A 15,705-nucleotide genomic window follows, 5' to 3' on the forward strand; every position below is an offset into this window, starting at 1 on the left:
AGAGAAAGGGGAGCACATAAGCCAATTTTATCACTGATAATAGTAAGGAGCAAAGAAGAGCAGGGTTATTATATAAAAGTAGCCTTTGTGTGAAATAGCCGTGGTATGGGGTAATTATACAAAGGAGTTGTACAAAATATTTGTACAAAAATATAAACCTTCTCAAATATCACAAGAATTACAATGTTAAAATAATCAAAAAGAAAACATAATACAAAATAGTGTCAAAGAACAGAAACAAACATATCTTTCAGAGCCATAAATAAATATGGGCTAAAGTTGACTAATAAAAGAAAGAGATTTTCTGATTGAATTTGTAAGAAACTAATCTCTATTCTTATAAAAGAGACACACCCAAAACACATGATTCAGAAAGCTTGAAACGAAAAGGACGCGCAAAGCTACTCCAGGCAAATGCAAAATATCAGAACTGCAGGCTTGCCTCTGTGGCCCAGCACAGGAGATGGAAACGGACGCGCCTGTCCTGCTTCGGGAGCTGTCCGGGGCAAGCTTAGGACATCGGTTACTGGCAGCAGGGTCAGCAAAAGAAAAGGAGACAAACAAACAAACAACAACAACAAAACAAAGGAAGCCTTTCTGTTCCTCTGGGTACTAAGTGACCTTGACTCCTCCTCACTAAACTCAGTTCTTGCTAAGCATCGAAGCCACTGTAGGATGTCTTCCGCCTCCGGGGACTGTAAACTACGCTTTCAACGGCAGCCCATGCGGCCGATGAGTCCACTTCTCGCTCTTAACTGCCCATCCCAGCTGGGTTTCTTAAAATGATGAAGCTCCTTCTCCATTACATCAAAAGGAAACAAGACATCTATTAAAAGAATGTTGTGTAGACTTCTTCACAATGCATATGTTCTAATTTTAACTCTGAGATATTAAGTACCATAAGAGGGTACTTAACCTATTATTAATAAAGACATTTATTTGTTTGCTACTCCATTTGAGCACTTTCCTCATTAAGCTTATAAGAATAAGCATGTAATGTTATGCAAAAATAAAATATTATCCACTAATAGCCAAGGACAAACTTCGTATAATATATTTTCAGGCACTTAACATCACTGTGAAAGATTTTATAATTAATAAACATTCTCTCTTCATTTAACATATATATATTAAAGTAATTAAGTAGAAATGAATTAAGTGGAGATAGTGATAGAAAGAGAGATCGAGATAATATGTAGACACATAATGTCATGTATTCTTGGTGAGAGAAATGTCAATTTATTTTTAAAGTGATTCATGTCCTTCATTTAAAAAAACCAAATAGTTCATAATTATATCAATTAACAATAAAATTCCCTTCCCCCTCTAGGCCACTTCTCCCACTCCCATTCATCATAGTAAACCACTGCCAACAGCTGGAGAGGCTTTGCTTTCCAGGGTTTCTATTCAAATACAAATAGAACAAACAAACATACACGTCTACAACACACACGTGCATATGTAAATATGTATTCATTTATTTACAGAAATGAGATTGTACTCCTATACCCTGTACATAGGATCCAGCAAATTCTTTTGTTGACAGTATGCTGTGGCCACCATATCATGTGAATACACGAAGACTATTGCACCTCTTCAAGGCAGCTTACTTGGCTGTACCATTACTGGACCACACTGATAGACGTTTAAGTAGTTTTTGGTTGTTGAAAATGATGCAATGGACATTTTTGTACAGTGTCTCTGTGCAACTGAGAATGGCTATAGGCTATTCCCCAAAAGGAAATTATTATGTGCATTTATATTTTCGACAAACAGTGCCAAATTTGTCTCCAACATATTTCTCACCAACAGTGTAGGAATTTTGACCCTCACCCTCACCAACATCTAACCTTTATCTTACTGATGGGTAGAAAATAATCAACAGATTATCCTTTTAATACACTAGATGAGCATCTTTTCATATTTCTCTTAGTCATTGCAGTTCCTTTTCTAATAACTAGTTGTTTATACCTTTTGCCCATCTTTTCTTGGGGTTGCTGGCTCAATGCTTTTTAAAAATAATTTGAGTATAAATATTCATCTTTGTCTGAGGCATATTTTGCAAATATTTTCACATTTCTTGAACTTTATTTATGATGTTATTCCTTACATGTAACTTAAATTTTTTTATGTCATCAAATTATCCATCTTTTTCTTTATGGCTTCTGAATTTCATGCTATACACAGAAGCAGCACTCCAATTCTAAGAACAGAAATAAATTCATCCATCTTGTCCTCTAGTGCTGTGATACTTTCACTAAAGGTTTGATCCATCTGGAATTTATTTTGTTGTAAGGAATTATATAGGATTCCACGCTGATTTTTTTCCATATGGCTAACCAATGTGTCAAAGTATATTTAAGGCAATAACATATTACATTTGCTGGTTGAGTAATGTTTTATTGCAAATAAAGATAAAATTACTTCTGTGTTTCCATGTATTAATTTTACTTTGCAGAAATAGTAATAGTACACTACAGTTATTTCATAAGTTTTGTGATATGTTTCTTCAAGAAATGTATTCTGCAATTTAAAAATAAACAAAATGCAATTGTAAGTTCTATGTTACAGGGACATGAGAAATGAATAACTCCCTGAATTCTTTCAACAAGATAGACTCCAAAAAATAGCAAAAACAATTATACTCCACAAAAACATTTTTAAAGGACTCTTTACAATAGAGTTCAACTTGGCTTTCAAGGTTCTATATGACTTAAAATTGCTAGGTTCTTTGGCTTCACGAACAAACCCTGCAACATCTTTACCAAAGTAGGAAATATGTTAGTATTCTGTCCCAGCTAACTCAAATCATGAAAATGGGGCAACTAAAGTATATAATATCATGTCATTCAAAATCTATTCAAATAGGCAGTAGGAAATATATAAGGAATAACTGGAATAGGACATTTGGGGGGTTAAGTCAAGATTATTGCAAAGATTGAATGATTAGTTAAAAGCAATAGTGCCCCCTTAATCTTAAAGGTACTAATCTATTTCCTTCTATCTTGCAAACTTCTCCTATTTAAACTTCCTTCTAGAGCTGGCTGCATCTGTTAATTGGCTGACCTTTGCCCTCTCTATGCCTAGTCCTTCCCTTCATCCTGGTGTGGTTGCCTTATCCCACATTGTCTTGTCGCTTTGCCCTCATGACCAAATTGAAATGGCTGGTAGGCAAACAAGTGAAATCAGTACCCACCCCCCCCCATGACTCTCATCCTCAGCACCTTTATAAGGCATGACTACAGAGAGCAGCAGCTGGCACGACTGCTATAGGTTTTCCTGCCTCCTGTCTTTCCTAAAATCTTCCAAGCATGTGATGAAGGCTCACCTAAAGGTGGTTCCTTCATTCCCTTTAGAGTAAAAATAAAGTCTTTACAGAAGCTTACAAGATCCTACTTAATACATCACTTTCCCCACCCAAACACTCACACAACTCTCGGGCCTTGTGCAATGAGCATTTGCCAACTTGAGGATATTCAATTCTGCTATAGAAGACAACCAAGCAAACTAGATCGATGCAAATCATTAGATGTGTTAAGCATAGAAAATTAAATTATTTACCTGGGAAACACGTTAAACAGCTAAAGTAGGTAGAGCATGTATGCGTGAGCCTACATAGCATGGAACGGAAGAAACAAGTCAATGCTAAATATTCACGATGCACTAAATATACACGAGACACATGAAGCACTGGATATTCATTCTATCCTAAATATACTAGAGGACATGAAGCACTCAGTACCCAGGAGGTCCTGCTTCAGCCACTCGGCCACACCCATGCGCACCCCACCTGTCCTCTGCCCTGCAGGTGCAAACAAGGCCCCAACTGTTCACGAGGCTCCCGAGGCGGCTCCCGCCCTCTCTCCAGTACAGCGAGCGAGTGCTGGCTCCAGGCAGCTTCCACCTCCCTCGCCCTGGGCGCTGGCCCTGCTAGCCACACATCAGCAGGGCAGGCTGATGCACCGCAGAGACAGATCCACGGACACCATGACCCTGGATTCAGGTGGTGTGGCCCTTCCATTTCCTTGGGCACCATCTGAAGTGTGTTGATCCGCTCCATTTCTTTCCACTTGCTTCTCATTTATGCTTTAGTTCCAAATGCTCGGCAAACTGTATGACCCCGCATCTTAAATCTGTGAGCTTCCTTCCCAAGACTGGGGTGGCCTGGCTGGCTGTGCAGCTGAAGGCTACCACTGCGTCCACACAACACCTCGTCCACCATCGGGCCCCTCACTTAAAGAACAACCACACTCTTCTTGCTTTCCCCTGAACGCTCCACACACTGTGACCTAGGGACCTTTGCATTTCTTGTCCATCTTCTGGAAACACTTCCCCAGACATCTGCATGATTGCTCCTTCATGTCTCTTCCCTGAAGCTCCTACACGAAGCTACCTCATTTTCCAACAGCAATTCTCCAGCCCTCCAACACCAACTGAGCGTCCCATAGTCCAGTTCAATTCTGACAGCAACGACCCGGAGCTAGTTCAGACCCCACAGGTTGCAGGCTCGGTCCTAGAAGACTTCCCCCACTTCAGATGCCAGCCACAAACGGGACTCCAGTCACCTACACTTCTTCCCAGCCAACTACAAATTCGGAGCTTCCCACGATTCCCTCTTCAGTTCAATACTTTGCTAGAATGACTCACGAATTCAGGAAGGAGTTATATTTACAATTACAGTTTTATTATAAAGGGTACAATCCAGGAACCACCAGAGGGAAGGGAGGTATAGGACAAGGAATGGAGGCGGGGGTGGCACAGAGCTTTCGTGCCCTCTCCGGGTGTGCCGCCCCCACTGGCGTGTCCAACCCAGGAGCTCTCTGCACCGCGCTGTGGCAGCGTGTTTATCAAGGTCGCTTCACAGAGCATGATTAACCCCATCCCTGGCCATTGGCTGGTTGACTCAATCTTCAGTCCTTCCCAGTTCCAAGAGTTCCCACCCTCGAACCCGCGGCTGGTTCCTCAGGTGACAGCCCATCCCGCAGCCCTCCAGGAGGCTGCCGGGAGTGACGGCATCCGCGGAAGCTCCAGTAGGGTCCAAGGGGGTTCGATTTGAGGAACAAATCCGTCCAGAGGTTGTGGGTGAGGCAAATCATCAAAGAAAGGAGGTGAGTCGATGCCATCCCTGCAGTATCCTGCACGACATTCACTCGCTTGTTTGGCAGTGTTTGCTGAATCCCTGCTGTGGGCTAGACGCTATTCTGGGTGCTGGAGAGAGAAGAGTGAAAAGGAGAGATTGAGACTCCCTCGGGGAGATTACTTTCTGAAGGGAGGAGAAGACCATAGATAAATACACAAGCAGCTATATAACAAGTCAGGTGGTAGCAAATGACACAGAAAAAAGTAAAGTAGAGCCAGCAGGACAGGAAGTACCTAGCGACAAGGGGGAAATTTCTACTTTGTGGTGTGATAGAAAATATGTATTTTGTCTTTGCCTCCCCTCCCCGCAGTTCGGGGCAGGCGCTGGCGAGGCCCTGGCACTCCTCACCGGCCGCGGCAGTGCCAGGCCGCGCCCCAGCCAAGCCGCGCGTCCCTAGGCTGGCCAAGCAGGGAAGGCTGGCCGCCGGCTCTGTCGCCTCTGGCCCTGCGGCTCATGGTGACGCCCGTGACGCGGGTGCTGGTGGACGCTGGGGAGCGGAGGAAGGAGCCACGCGTCTCTGCACCTCTGGGCACCGCTGGCCGCGCTCACATCCCGGGGGTCAGAGGCTCTGGCTGTCTGCTGGAGGCCTCTCCACGCTCCTCCCTGCCCCAGCCCTCAGCTCGCCTCACCCGGCAGTGAGGGCGCCAAACCGCTGTCTTTAGCTTCCCTCTGTTGTCCAAGGCTGTGTGTCTCGCCACCGCCGAGGGGAGGGTGGGGCTGGGGGCAGCGGACACACGGGCACCTGGGGTTTCTGAGGCTGAGCGCGCAGCAGAGCCCCGGGTGGGTGCTGGTCTTCACAGCACAGCTTCCAGAAAGCTCTGCTGTCTCTGCAGGTAGGCATCCACCCGGCTTCCCCGCAGAGGCCAGGGCTGCCTCCCTCTGTCTATGGGGCTGACAGGGCAGGGTCTGGGCACCCTGTCCCCCGGCCTTCAGTGGGTTTCCTGAATGCATTCTGCCTCACATCCTGGTCACCCACTTTCAAAATTCCTTCTGAAGGGATGAATTCCACCCCAAGGGTTTCCAGTCCCTGGCTCTGCCAGGTGGGGCACTGGCCCGCCCCTCGCCAGAGCAGGGACCCTTTGCGCGGACCCATCTAGTTTCCTTCTTCCACTCGCGAGCATGTTGGCCCCTGTACACAGGACCCGGCAAGCTGGAAGGTAGGAAAACGGGGCTGCTCCTTGTTCTTCCTCCTGCCAGCCGAGCAGGGCTCTGCTCCGCGAGGGTGGGTGTGGGAGGCAAAGGCAGCAAGGATTACGCCCCACCCAACTGGGATGACTGCCCGCCCATTCTTTTCTTCCAGTGATAGCAAGACCATTCTCTGAGACCCAGTCAAGGCTCTTTCTCAACTAAAGCCTCTAGTAACTCTAAGTCAGTGACCCCGGGCTAAGGCCTGGTCTCATCCTTCTCGAGGAATCTTCCTTGGTGAGATTCTCCTCTGCCAATGGGCTAACTTGTCCTTTCTCTTTCCACTTTTGGGATACCAGGGCCCCTCCCCCTCCGCCCCACCCCTCTTACTTGCTTCTGTATTCTGGTAAAGATGGTCCTGTTAGGTTGTTCCGAGTGGGAACCCAAAAAGTATGTATAGGACAAAACGCGATTAATGGAAAACTTAGGCTTATAAAACAACAGCCACGGGAGTCTGGGGAGTCATCAGAGGTGGTAAAATCTGACAGACAGCGGCAGAGCCGGCGTTCCTATCCCCCCATAAGGTGGAACGACCCCCCTCCCCATATCTCTGCAGGATGAGACAGACGCAGCGGGCCCAGAAATTGGTTGTTTAAAATATTTTATTGCAGCGGCTGTTCTGGCCCAGGTGCTCGCTCCCCACAAAGAAGCCCTCTACAAACCCAAGGCTGTCCCTCCTCAGGGTGGACCCTCTTTGGCCTCCACCCCTCTGCACCCAGATGCCCCAAATAAACAGCATTTTGCTACACACGAGGCTTCGTGTCTCTCTCTCGGCTCCGGACCTAACTCTCAGAGTGTAAGGCTACCTGCTTTGGGGAGAAGGTAGGTTCCTCTTCTTTACCGGCTGTCAGTTCCGGGGAGCTCTGCAGGGGAAGGAGCATGTATCGGTGTGAGTGTGTCCGGGATGGGCAGGCGCAGACAGTGGCTCGTTTCTTCCTGCCGGGAGAGTCCTACTCGCTGTGTCGTGAAAGCAAGAGAGGAAATACAGCAGGTTTCTGACCCCTTCGTGTTCCTCTGCGTGTTCAGTGTGGCCCAGCGCCGTGAGTGCCTCCCTATCCCAACTCTGCCCAATCGCCAGGTTCTCTAAGGAAGCATCAGTTGCAGCTGAGGGTCTCTCCACGTTCTGCTTGCGTGCAAACAACAGCCTGCCTCCCCCACACCCATCCTGAGCGAGCACGTACTCCTGGGGAAACCCAGGAGAGTTGCCAAGTCCCACCGCCCTCAAGGAAAGATGTATGTGTCAGACGACAAAATATTGTCACCTTTTTCTTCCTCCAGCAGAACGCTGGGTGTAAACCATGACCTACCCCTCCCATGCATAACCCAGGGGCAGTTCCCATCCAGCTTTGCCTGAGGAAGTCACAGCAATCTCATTCTCTTGCTGGTGACGGTTCAGGAGTGAGCATGGGGCTGGTTCTGGCCTCGGAGACAGGAGAGGATGCCTGCCGGAGACAGCTGAGAAAGGTTCCTTCCCTCCTACGAGAGGCACAGGAGGACACACTTCTCTCCCCTGGGCAGGATGCCTCGGGACGGAGCTCTGGGAGTCCTGTGGCCATAGCACGGAGGATCAAACCTAGGAGGACCGAGCAAAGAGTATTTCAGAGAAGCAGAGCCAGCAGCACGAAGGATGATGTCTGGAGCTCACGCTGCTCTTGGCTGCATGTTATGAGAGAGAACACGCTTCCTTGGGGCAGAAGGCAGTTTGGGTCATAGGTGTGTTCCATGAGGCTGAAAATATCCAGCTGCACAGCAGCCTTGCTGGGGACGCTCTCCCCTGGCACGATCATCGCACTGAAATCCTCTGCTAGGCTGGGGATTCCACCCTCTTCCCCTATCACCGCCCTATCAGTGGACCTTGGGGAAATCTGATCTGGTCTAGGAGGATGGGGAGGGTGGTTGGACCACTCTGGACAGTGTGGGAGGTGACTACCTTCTCCATCTGACCTACGGGTCAATGACCTCCAGTGATTAAATAGGGCCAGGATGCCTTGATCCACTGGCCCCGTCACCCTTATTAGGAAGAATTTTTGAATCAATTAGCATATTTTGTCCCCAGCACAAACCATTTGGAAGATGATCAAGAAAAATCTAGGCCATTCATTCATTTTTTGAAGCTCCTGCCATATCATAATAAAGCAGCAATTTCAATGCAAGATTACAGAAATTAGAGCATAGTTTAAATGTTACATTTGCAAATATGTTTCACATATTCATTCATTCCCCTCTTCCTTCAGTGGACACAAAATGCACTGGAGAAGGACCTGGTTATGGAAAATGACTTTAAAGTTGTGGATTGAACATCTTCCTTTTCTAATCTTCTCAGAAATCCTCTGGGACATAAGTGTGACATCATTTGGAGATAATTAAAGTACATATTTAAGCCCATTGTCAGACACTGGAATGAGCCAGAATCACAAAAGCACCAACTGTCTCCATCAGCCTCTGATGCTCAAGCACCAGGTTCCCACGAAGCCCAACTCTTATATTCCGAGCTTCTATCAATAGTTATCATGTGCATGTGGTGGAGTATTAAAGAAGGTCAGAGTCACCATGACAATGAGAAGAAAAAGGTAACCCTTCCGACAACCTCTGCCAGCAAGGCACTGAGGAGCCTCCTGGCTCCCAGGATCCTGGGCCTGGGATGTGGAGTATAACAAGGGGGTGGGGCTTTGTCCCACAGAAAACTAGCGACACAGTCACTTACATAGCTGTGTGACTTTGAGCAAATTACTTTGCCTCTGTGCCCCAGTTTGCCCAACTCTAAAATAGAAATTGGGTTGTTATGAGGATGATATGAGTGGTGAAGTGCTTAGAACAGCATCTAGTGCATAACAAATACTACAAATATGATGATTACGATGATCATTATACCTACCAGTTCAAATTATAGTATTTTGTGTCATACAACAGTATTATCCTATTATCATCACGTTAACATTGCCCAGGCAGACAGAAACTGTGCTGGGTGATGTGCTAGGCAGAGTAATGATCCCCTAAAGACGCCCATGTCCTGATCCCAGAATCTGTAAATGTGTTCTTTCACATGGCAAATGGGAATGAAGATTGCAGACGGAACTATGATGGCTAATCAGGTGCCCTTGGGGGGGAGATTATGCTGGATGATCTGGGTGGACTCAATCTAATCAAGGGTCCTTATAAGTGGGAGGCAGAAGAGTCAAAGGAGATGTGATGACAGTGTAAAGAGAAACAGAAAACACCTCCATCAATCAGTAGAAAGACGGGTCAGTAATTAATGACTCTAGCTCCCCAACTTTTCTAACTAAAGAAATAATGGTTGCTTTAAAACACTAAAATAGATTACTTCCAAATTTTCCAATAGTTGGAAGGAAGCATGGTGCCGTGTTCAATCTCCTGGATTAAAAACGAGGTGGGGAGGGAGGTTGACATCCTTGAAAGTTACAGGGCCATGATTTCGTTTCTCAAGAACTCAGTTTCTTGCAGAGGCGACAAATAGCCTTCACTTTGCATGCCAACTTTGATCTATTTTCAGGAGCCGCCAGCAGGGTCCTGCAGAGGAGGCTGTGAGGTGTCACCTACACTCACCCGGGGCGGGAGAGAGCTGATCACCAGCCACGGCTGCTGTGGACTCAGGGAAGGAGCTCTGTCCCACCGGGCTACTTGCTGTTCCATGTAGAGAGGAGCACGACAACAGGCAGGCAAGGGGCAGGCCACAGTCTGACCAGACCATAAACCTGGACCCTGAACCTGCAGACGCCTAGGGCATTATCTTGCCTCGTGCTCACAATGGCCCCGGAGACCTTTATTTTCTCCTAATCTCAGATTTTGGCATGTTTCTTTTCACTTTATTTTCGATGTTTAAATGAAAACAAAAACACCACATTTCACTGAGATGGACAGTGTATCTGAGAATCTCTCAAAGTTTATTCCTGTATATGAGTCAAATGACTGTCCCTGTGGGAAGAAAATCCAAGTTCAATCTTAGCAGCTTGCTTAAGGGCTACTCATTTTCCCAGGTTTTTCCAATTTGACAGCCTTCCATACAGGGGAAAATAATAGGCCTTTTGGAGGGCTAATGGTACTAATTGATGTGCTGTGAACTGAATTCAGCCCTCAGATCAGGTTTTTAAATTGAATTCATCTTCAACTCATAAAAGCTACTAATTATCATGTTAAAATATGGACCATCCAATTCTCTTTAAAAAGCTAGAGGTCCAGTCCAATTTTATCCACGTTGTCTAATGGGTGTCTCCACTATATTTCCAGGGGGTTACAGGGAGCTACAAGGACGGCTTTTATGTCTCCTAAGGCAACAAAGAAGAGAACTCAGTGGTCTCCATGTGGGTTTAGGGGCTAGGCAGGAGTTCTCAATTTCACATGACCAGTCCATAGCTAGTTGTCACAACTTGTTGGGAAGGTTGCTAATGGCATCTCCAGGGTAGAGGCCAGGCTACCACTAGAAATCCTACAACGCATGGGACAGTCCCCCCACCACAAAGAATCAACCAGTCCAAGACGTCAATAGTGCCTCGGTTAAGAACCAACCCCACGAGTGATTTTGTTAAGAGAAATACAAAAAAATCGGTGGCAGGGGCCCTGCTAATAGTCAGACTGGGGCTTTGCTTTGTTTTCTCTCCTAAAGTTAACTGAAAGTAAACAACATTTATGACTCAGACTACCACAGGAAGCAGGGAATGGATGACTGTGGTTAGTGACAAAAACAATAATAAATGGCTTTGCCTGTCTTGTCTCTTTTTCAGAGTCAGGGAAGGAATGAAATGACCAGTAATTATCATTTAAACTGCTGTTTTCTTCTGTATCAATCAGAGCTATTCATTCTGGTTACTCACAGACCCTTGGGCTGAAACCACACTAAATCAGGGTCACAGCCAGTGTGAATGTATAAGGCCAGCCTTTCTACTCTGCAAGTGCTAATGGCCTGGGCTGAACATCAATGGCAAGTTTCCATGAAAAAGACATCTGAGATCCTAATCTTGGAATAAATGGTTCTATTTGGAGCCTATTACCTTGTTTTTAATATTCTGTATTCAATGAGACCACAGCTGTAAACAACTCTTCACTCCCATTTCTCCCCGAAGTTAATTTGCACTGTGTCAGCACTGCTGGCTTTTTGCATATGTTCAGGACAAGCTGATATGAGCAGGCCTGGAATGAATAATGTTTAGTAAAATCAATAAACCCTATTATTAGTCACTAAGGGGACTGATTTTATGTCTATAAAAGTAAAACAATTAGAACGTATTAATGGCAGATTCATCATAGTAATATAATGGAGCCAAGCATGCTTGTCTTTTGGGAATCTTTAATTTACCATTCGTTACTGACTATATACTCAGTCAGAGAAATGGCACATATGATATAAACAAGCTCTGGCCTTTGGCAATTCATGTTGTCATCAGCGCAGACAACACTGAACAGTAAGAGGAAGAAACAAAACTTCATTTAGTGATTAATGTAAACCAGTCATGAATAATGTTCCAGTAAAAGCCTAGGGGGAAAAACTGTTCAAATCACAATGTGCTTTTGGTCCTATATCTCTTAGTATTTAATCAGCATTCCTGTTTATTATAGTAGCAGGGACAAGCACTGTCTAATGCACCTATTTATAACCCTATTTAACCACCTAACCAGAAGTGATTAAAAATTAGTATGTATAATAAGTATACATCTAAAGGTAAGATTTGCAGCTGAAAGGTAAGATTGGCTTCCATATGTGTGATTTTAAAAATATGTATCACTAAAAGTAGGGAAATCATCAGGAACTCCAGTGTCACCCAGTTACCAACAGGAACATGGCAATTCAGCTGGTGAAGAGGTAAGATGACCTTAGTTTGGCTGCTGTGTTTTGAGAGTTAAGGGTTGGTCAAGAACTGGGGTCAGCACATAGGCAACCAAGAGACACACTGCAAACTGTACTCTGAACAGAGGAGACCTACCTGCTTAACTGTGTGAGACAAATTACAAGTCTTCAAGGATAATCAAGATGTGGTGTAAGAACAGAAAACATTTGACAGCTTAAACAGATGAAAAATATAAGGAATACTCTCTTAGGTACAGGAATAAGCACTATAAACAATGTTTTTGTAAATGATAAGCTAGATGAAATTTAAAAGAAAAATAAACTGGAAATTAGGAGAAAAGTATCTTCCTCCTGAAATCTATTAAGAACCTGGACTAGACTTGTAAGGCAGGTAGCAAATGTAACACTTAAAGGTGGTCTTTCAAAAGCAAAGGAAACATTTCTTTCTGATTGCAAAAATCATCTATTCATTTGTGAAGCAAAGGCCTCTAGGTAGAACTAACCAGATTATACCAGGACAAATTCTGTCAATTTAAAGAACTTTTTAGTAAACCAAGTGGTAGAACTGCCATTAGCAATTATAATAATGACACTTATAGCTGGAATGAATGATTGCAATAAACCATTGCAGACACACAAAGCACACTCCCACCTTAGGGCCTCTGCACTTGCTTCTCCCCCTCTCACTGCAATGCTTTTCCCCAGATGTAGTAATGGACCCCTTCCTCACATCTCTCACGGCCACTCTGTTTACAGCCACAACCCCCCACATCCACTATGCCCTTTCCATGCTTCATCTCTCTTCATAGCACTTCTCAACCAACCACGGGACTCGGTATTTACTCACATTTTATTATATGTTTATCTCATCCACTAAAAAATGCAAGTTCTATGAGGACAGTTTCTGTCTGCTTTGTTCACTGCTGCGTCCAGCACCCTGCACAGTGCCTGGGATGAACAGGCACTCAGTAAAGGCTGTTCGAAAGAAGGAAGGGAGGGGGGAAGAAGGGAGAACGTAGCAAAACTTTAGCATAAAATATTCTAGTATATCAATTTAATGACAGCTAGCTCACTGTTTTTTATACATTTTATCCACTGTCCACCTGTCATACGATTTACATCTTTTGACCTGTATCTACCAATTTGTAGCGATACTAAGCTCCATGTCTGGAGTAAATACCCTTTAAATACTTACACATTCACTGAATTAAATACACTATTTGGTTGCTACAACTGTGTATAATAAAAGTTAGTATCTGTGCACTGTATTCTGTGTATTGGGCGTTCTTGATTAAGAAACCCTTCTTTGAAAATTTGAATCACTATCAGCCAGCTAGAAAAAACATGAGACAGACAAGAAGCCATTATAAAAAAAAAACCTTTTTAATTCTGATTGCCAAATTATTTAAGGCAGGTATAAAAAAGAAGGGCATTCAATATACATTTTACATAAAATAAACTAGATTACAGCATAAAACAAGTAACCAGGCAATGGCGTTAAAGTCTCTCTCTTCTAAAACTGGATAATTGTAAACATTAAAAAAAAAAAAAGACTGCAGGACTATTCAAGTAATAGAACAATCACAGATGTCTCTGGTATGCAGGCTATTGGGTTATTTGCCATTCAAGATTATCAAAAAATGACACCTTATTATTCACAGATGCTCATTATTTCCCCATTTTAATCTTTACATTATATACAACACAGTTTCTGTGGTACTGGCAACCCCATGCCTTCCAAAAGTATTTTTTCCACGATACACAAGTACAAACAGTGACTACAGGAACATTTTACACTGATGCGTCTTTAACAGGAGCCACCAAATAGACATCTAAATTGTACCAAAGTGTCATCATCACAGTTAGCCTTTCTGAGGGGCTTGCGGGAACTATGTGAAGGATATGCAAGGTCCAGGCACACTGATACATAACATTATTTATTTACAATTTAAAAGGAAAGGAAAAGAAAGTAAGCAGCCTTTTGTGGCTAACACTTTTCAACATGACAAATACATTTTTTATTTCCTTTGCTGAGTGGTTTGCGGCGTGGCAGCAGCCCCTGTGTGTGCGAGCCTGGTTACTGCTACAAAAGTAAAGAATATATATATATATGTATATATACAGACATGTATACGTATATATATATAAAACAGAAGTTTAATTACAGCAACATTTGTTACTCTGTGATAAAATCTGTAATTTACAAAAATGAAATGACTGGTTTTTGCCTGCCATTAAGGCATTTCAAATTAACACCATGGAACTGATGTCTGTATAAAGCGCTTCCCCATGTGATCCCGTCACATGACAACGTGCATTTCCAATCTTGTTATTCTCTGCAAAAGAAAAGCAAATCTTAGCACAGGGTTCTATCAGCATTTGATACTGCAAACCTGAAAACCAGAATGATTGATGGGCTTATTTTAATTCCATTTAATCAATTCATTTAATTCAATTCCAGAGAAGTGAAAACACAAGGTAATGATACACATTGTGAAAAAATTAATTTTATAATCTTAATAATTTAATTCTTTTAAATTACTTTCCTTCTTAAAACAACTTGAGGAATAATTAAAAATATCAAAGAGCAAACATTACCTTTAGCATTATGACAATAAATTTCTGCATTTGCAACTTTATCTTTAAACATAATAAAACAAAGGGAGTCATGTCATGGTGAATTATTTTACCAAAGTTGTGAGGATAACCTAAGAAGATGTCAATTGTCTAAAAAAACGGAATCAGTTAATTACTAACCTACAACACAGAATGCAAGTCACACGGGAAGTACACCAGCATAATACGCATATTCATTACAATGATACAAAATCCAAGGAGCTAACTTTTTTTGTCTAAAAACCCTATACTTGCTTCCTCCTGACGAACAACAGATCAACATGTCTCTGTTTAGAAAAGCAATTCAAAATGTAGAGGATATTTACCTTCTTTGTGCAGGAAACATCCCAGATGCAGATGCCTGGGCAGCCACCTGCTGAGAGGCAACCAGGGCAGCAGAGGTCAAGCCTAATGGGGGTGAAAAGTAAAGGTTCTGTGACATTCAGGAAGGTAAGAGTAGACACAGGCCTAGTGGCAAGGCTGCAGGCACAGCAGCAGCAATGCATCCTTTCCTAAACATGCGGCAAGGACAGAGAACAAACAACTTGGTCTATCCAATATCTAACCCTTTATCAAATACTCTGTGGTTTTCTTAATAGCTATTCAAAGAGGATATAGCATCCCATCTCTCTGGCTCTGTGTGGTGCTAAATGGTTCACGTGCATTCCTGAATGGGAACCTCAGGAGAAATAATAGGTACCAGGTAACAACAGGAAGCAAAAGTCATAGTGAATTATAGAAGCGGCATGCTATTTGCTTAGAATACAATACTTTCATAATAACTTTTATCACTTTAACATTTTCCCCAGTGACTGGACATGATGCATTCCATAATGTACATGGAATCAGTGAATCAAACCTAGAAATATTCTTAACTTTTACCCTGCAAAACAAAGGTAGCAGTCAGAGATTCTAATAGCTCCAAATGGCATGAATTTGCCTAATAGAGAATTCTTTGAAATTT

The 15,705-nt window shown here is 43.6% G+C and overlaps 1 protein-coding gene across 2 annotated transcripts in view; it reads right to left on the reverse strand.

The window, feature by feature from the left end:
- Positions 1-6,893: 6,893 nt before the first annotated feature.
- Positions 6,894-15,705, reverse strand: part of ZNF608 (zinc finger protein 608) — a 115,028-nt gene continuing 106,216 nt past the window's right edge. For both annotated transcript variants that reach the window (XM_012751782.3, XM_012751781.3), the window contains exons 9-10: positions 15,068-15,149; positions 6,894-14,461 (exon numbers count right to left, since the gene is read on the reverse strand). In XM_012751782.3, the coding sequence (XP_012607236.1) occupies positions 14,455-14,461; positions 15,068-15,149 (89 nt within the window). In that variant the 3' untranslated portion in view covers positions 6,894-14,454. The remainder of the gene's footprint in view (positions 14,462-15,067; positions 15,150-15,705) is intronic.

This window comes from Microcebus murinus, chromosome 11 (genome assembly GCF_040939455.1).
Source record: "Microcebus murinus isolate Inina chromosome 11, M.murinus_Inina_mat1.0, whole genome shotgun sequence".
In the NCBI taxonomy this organism is placed as follows: domain Eukaryota; kingdom Metazoa; phylum Chordata; class Mammalia; order Primates; family Cheirogaleidae; genus Microcebus; species Microcebus murinus.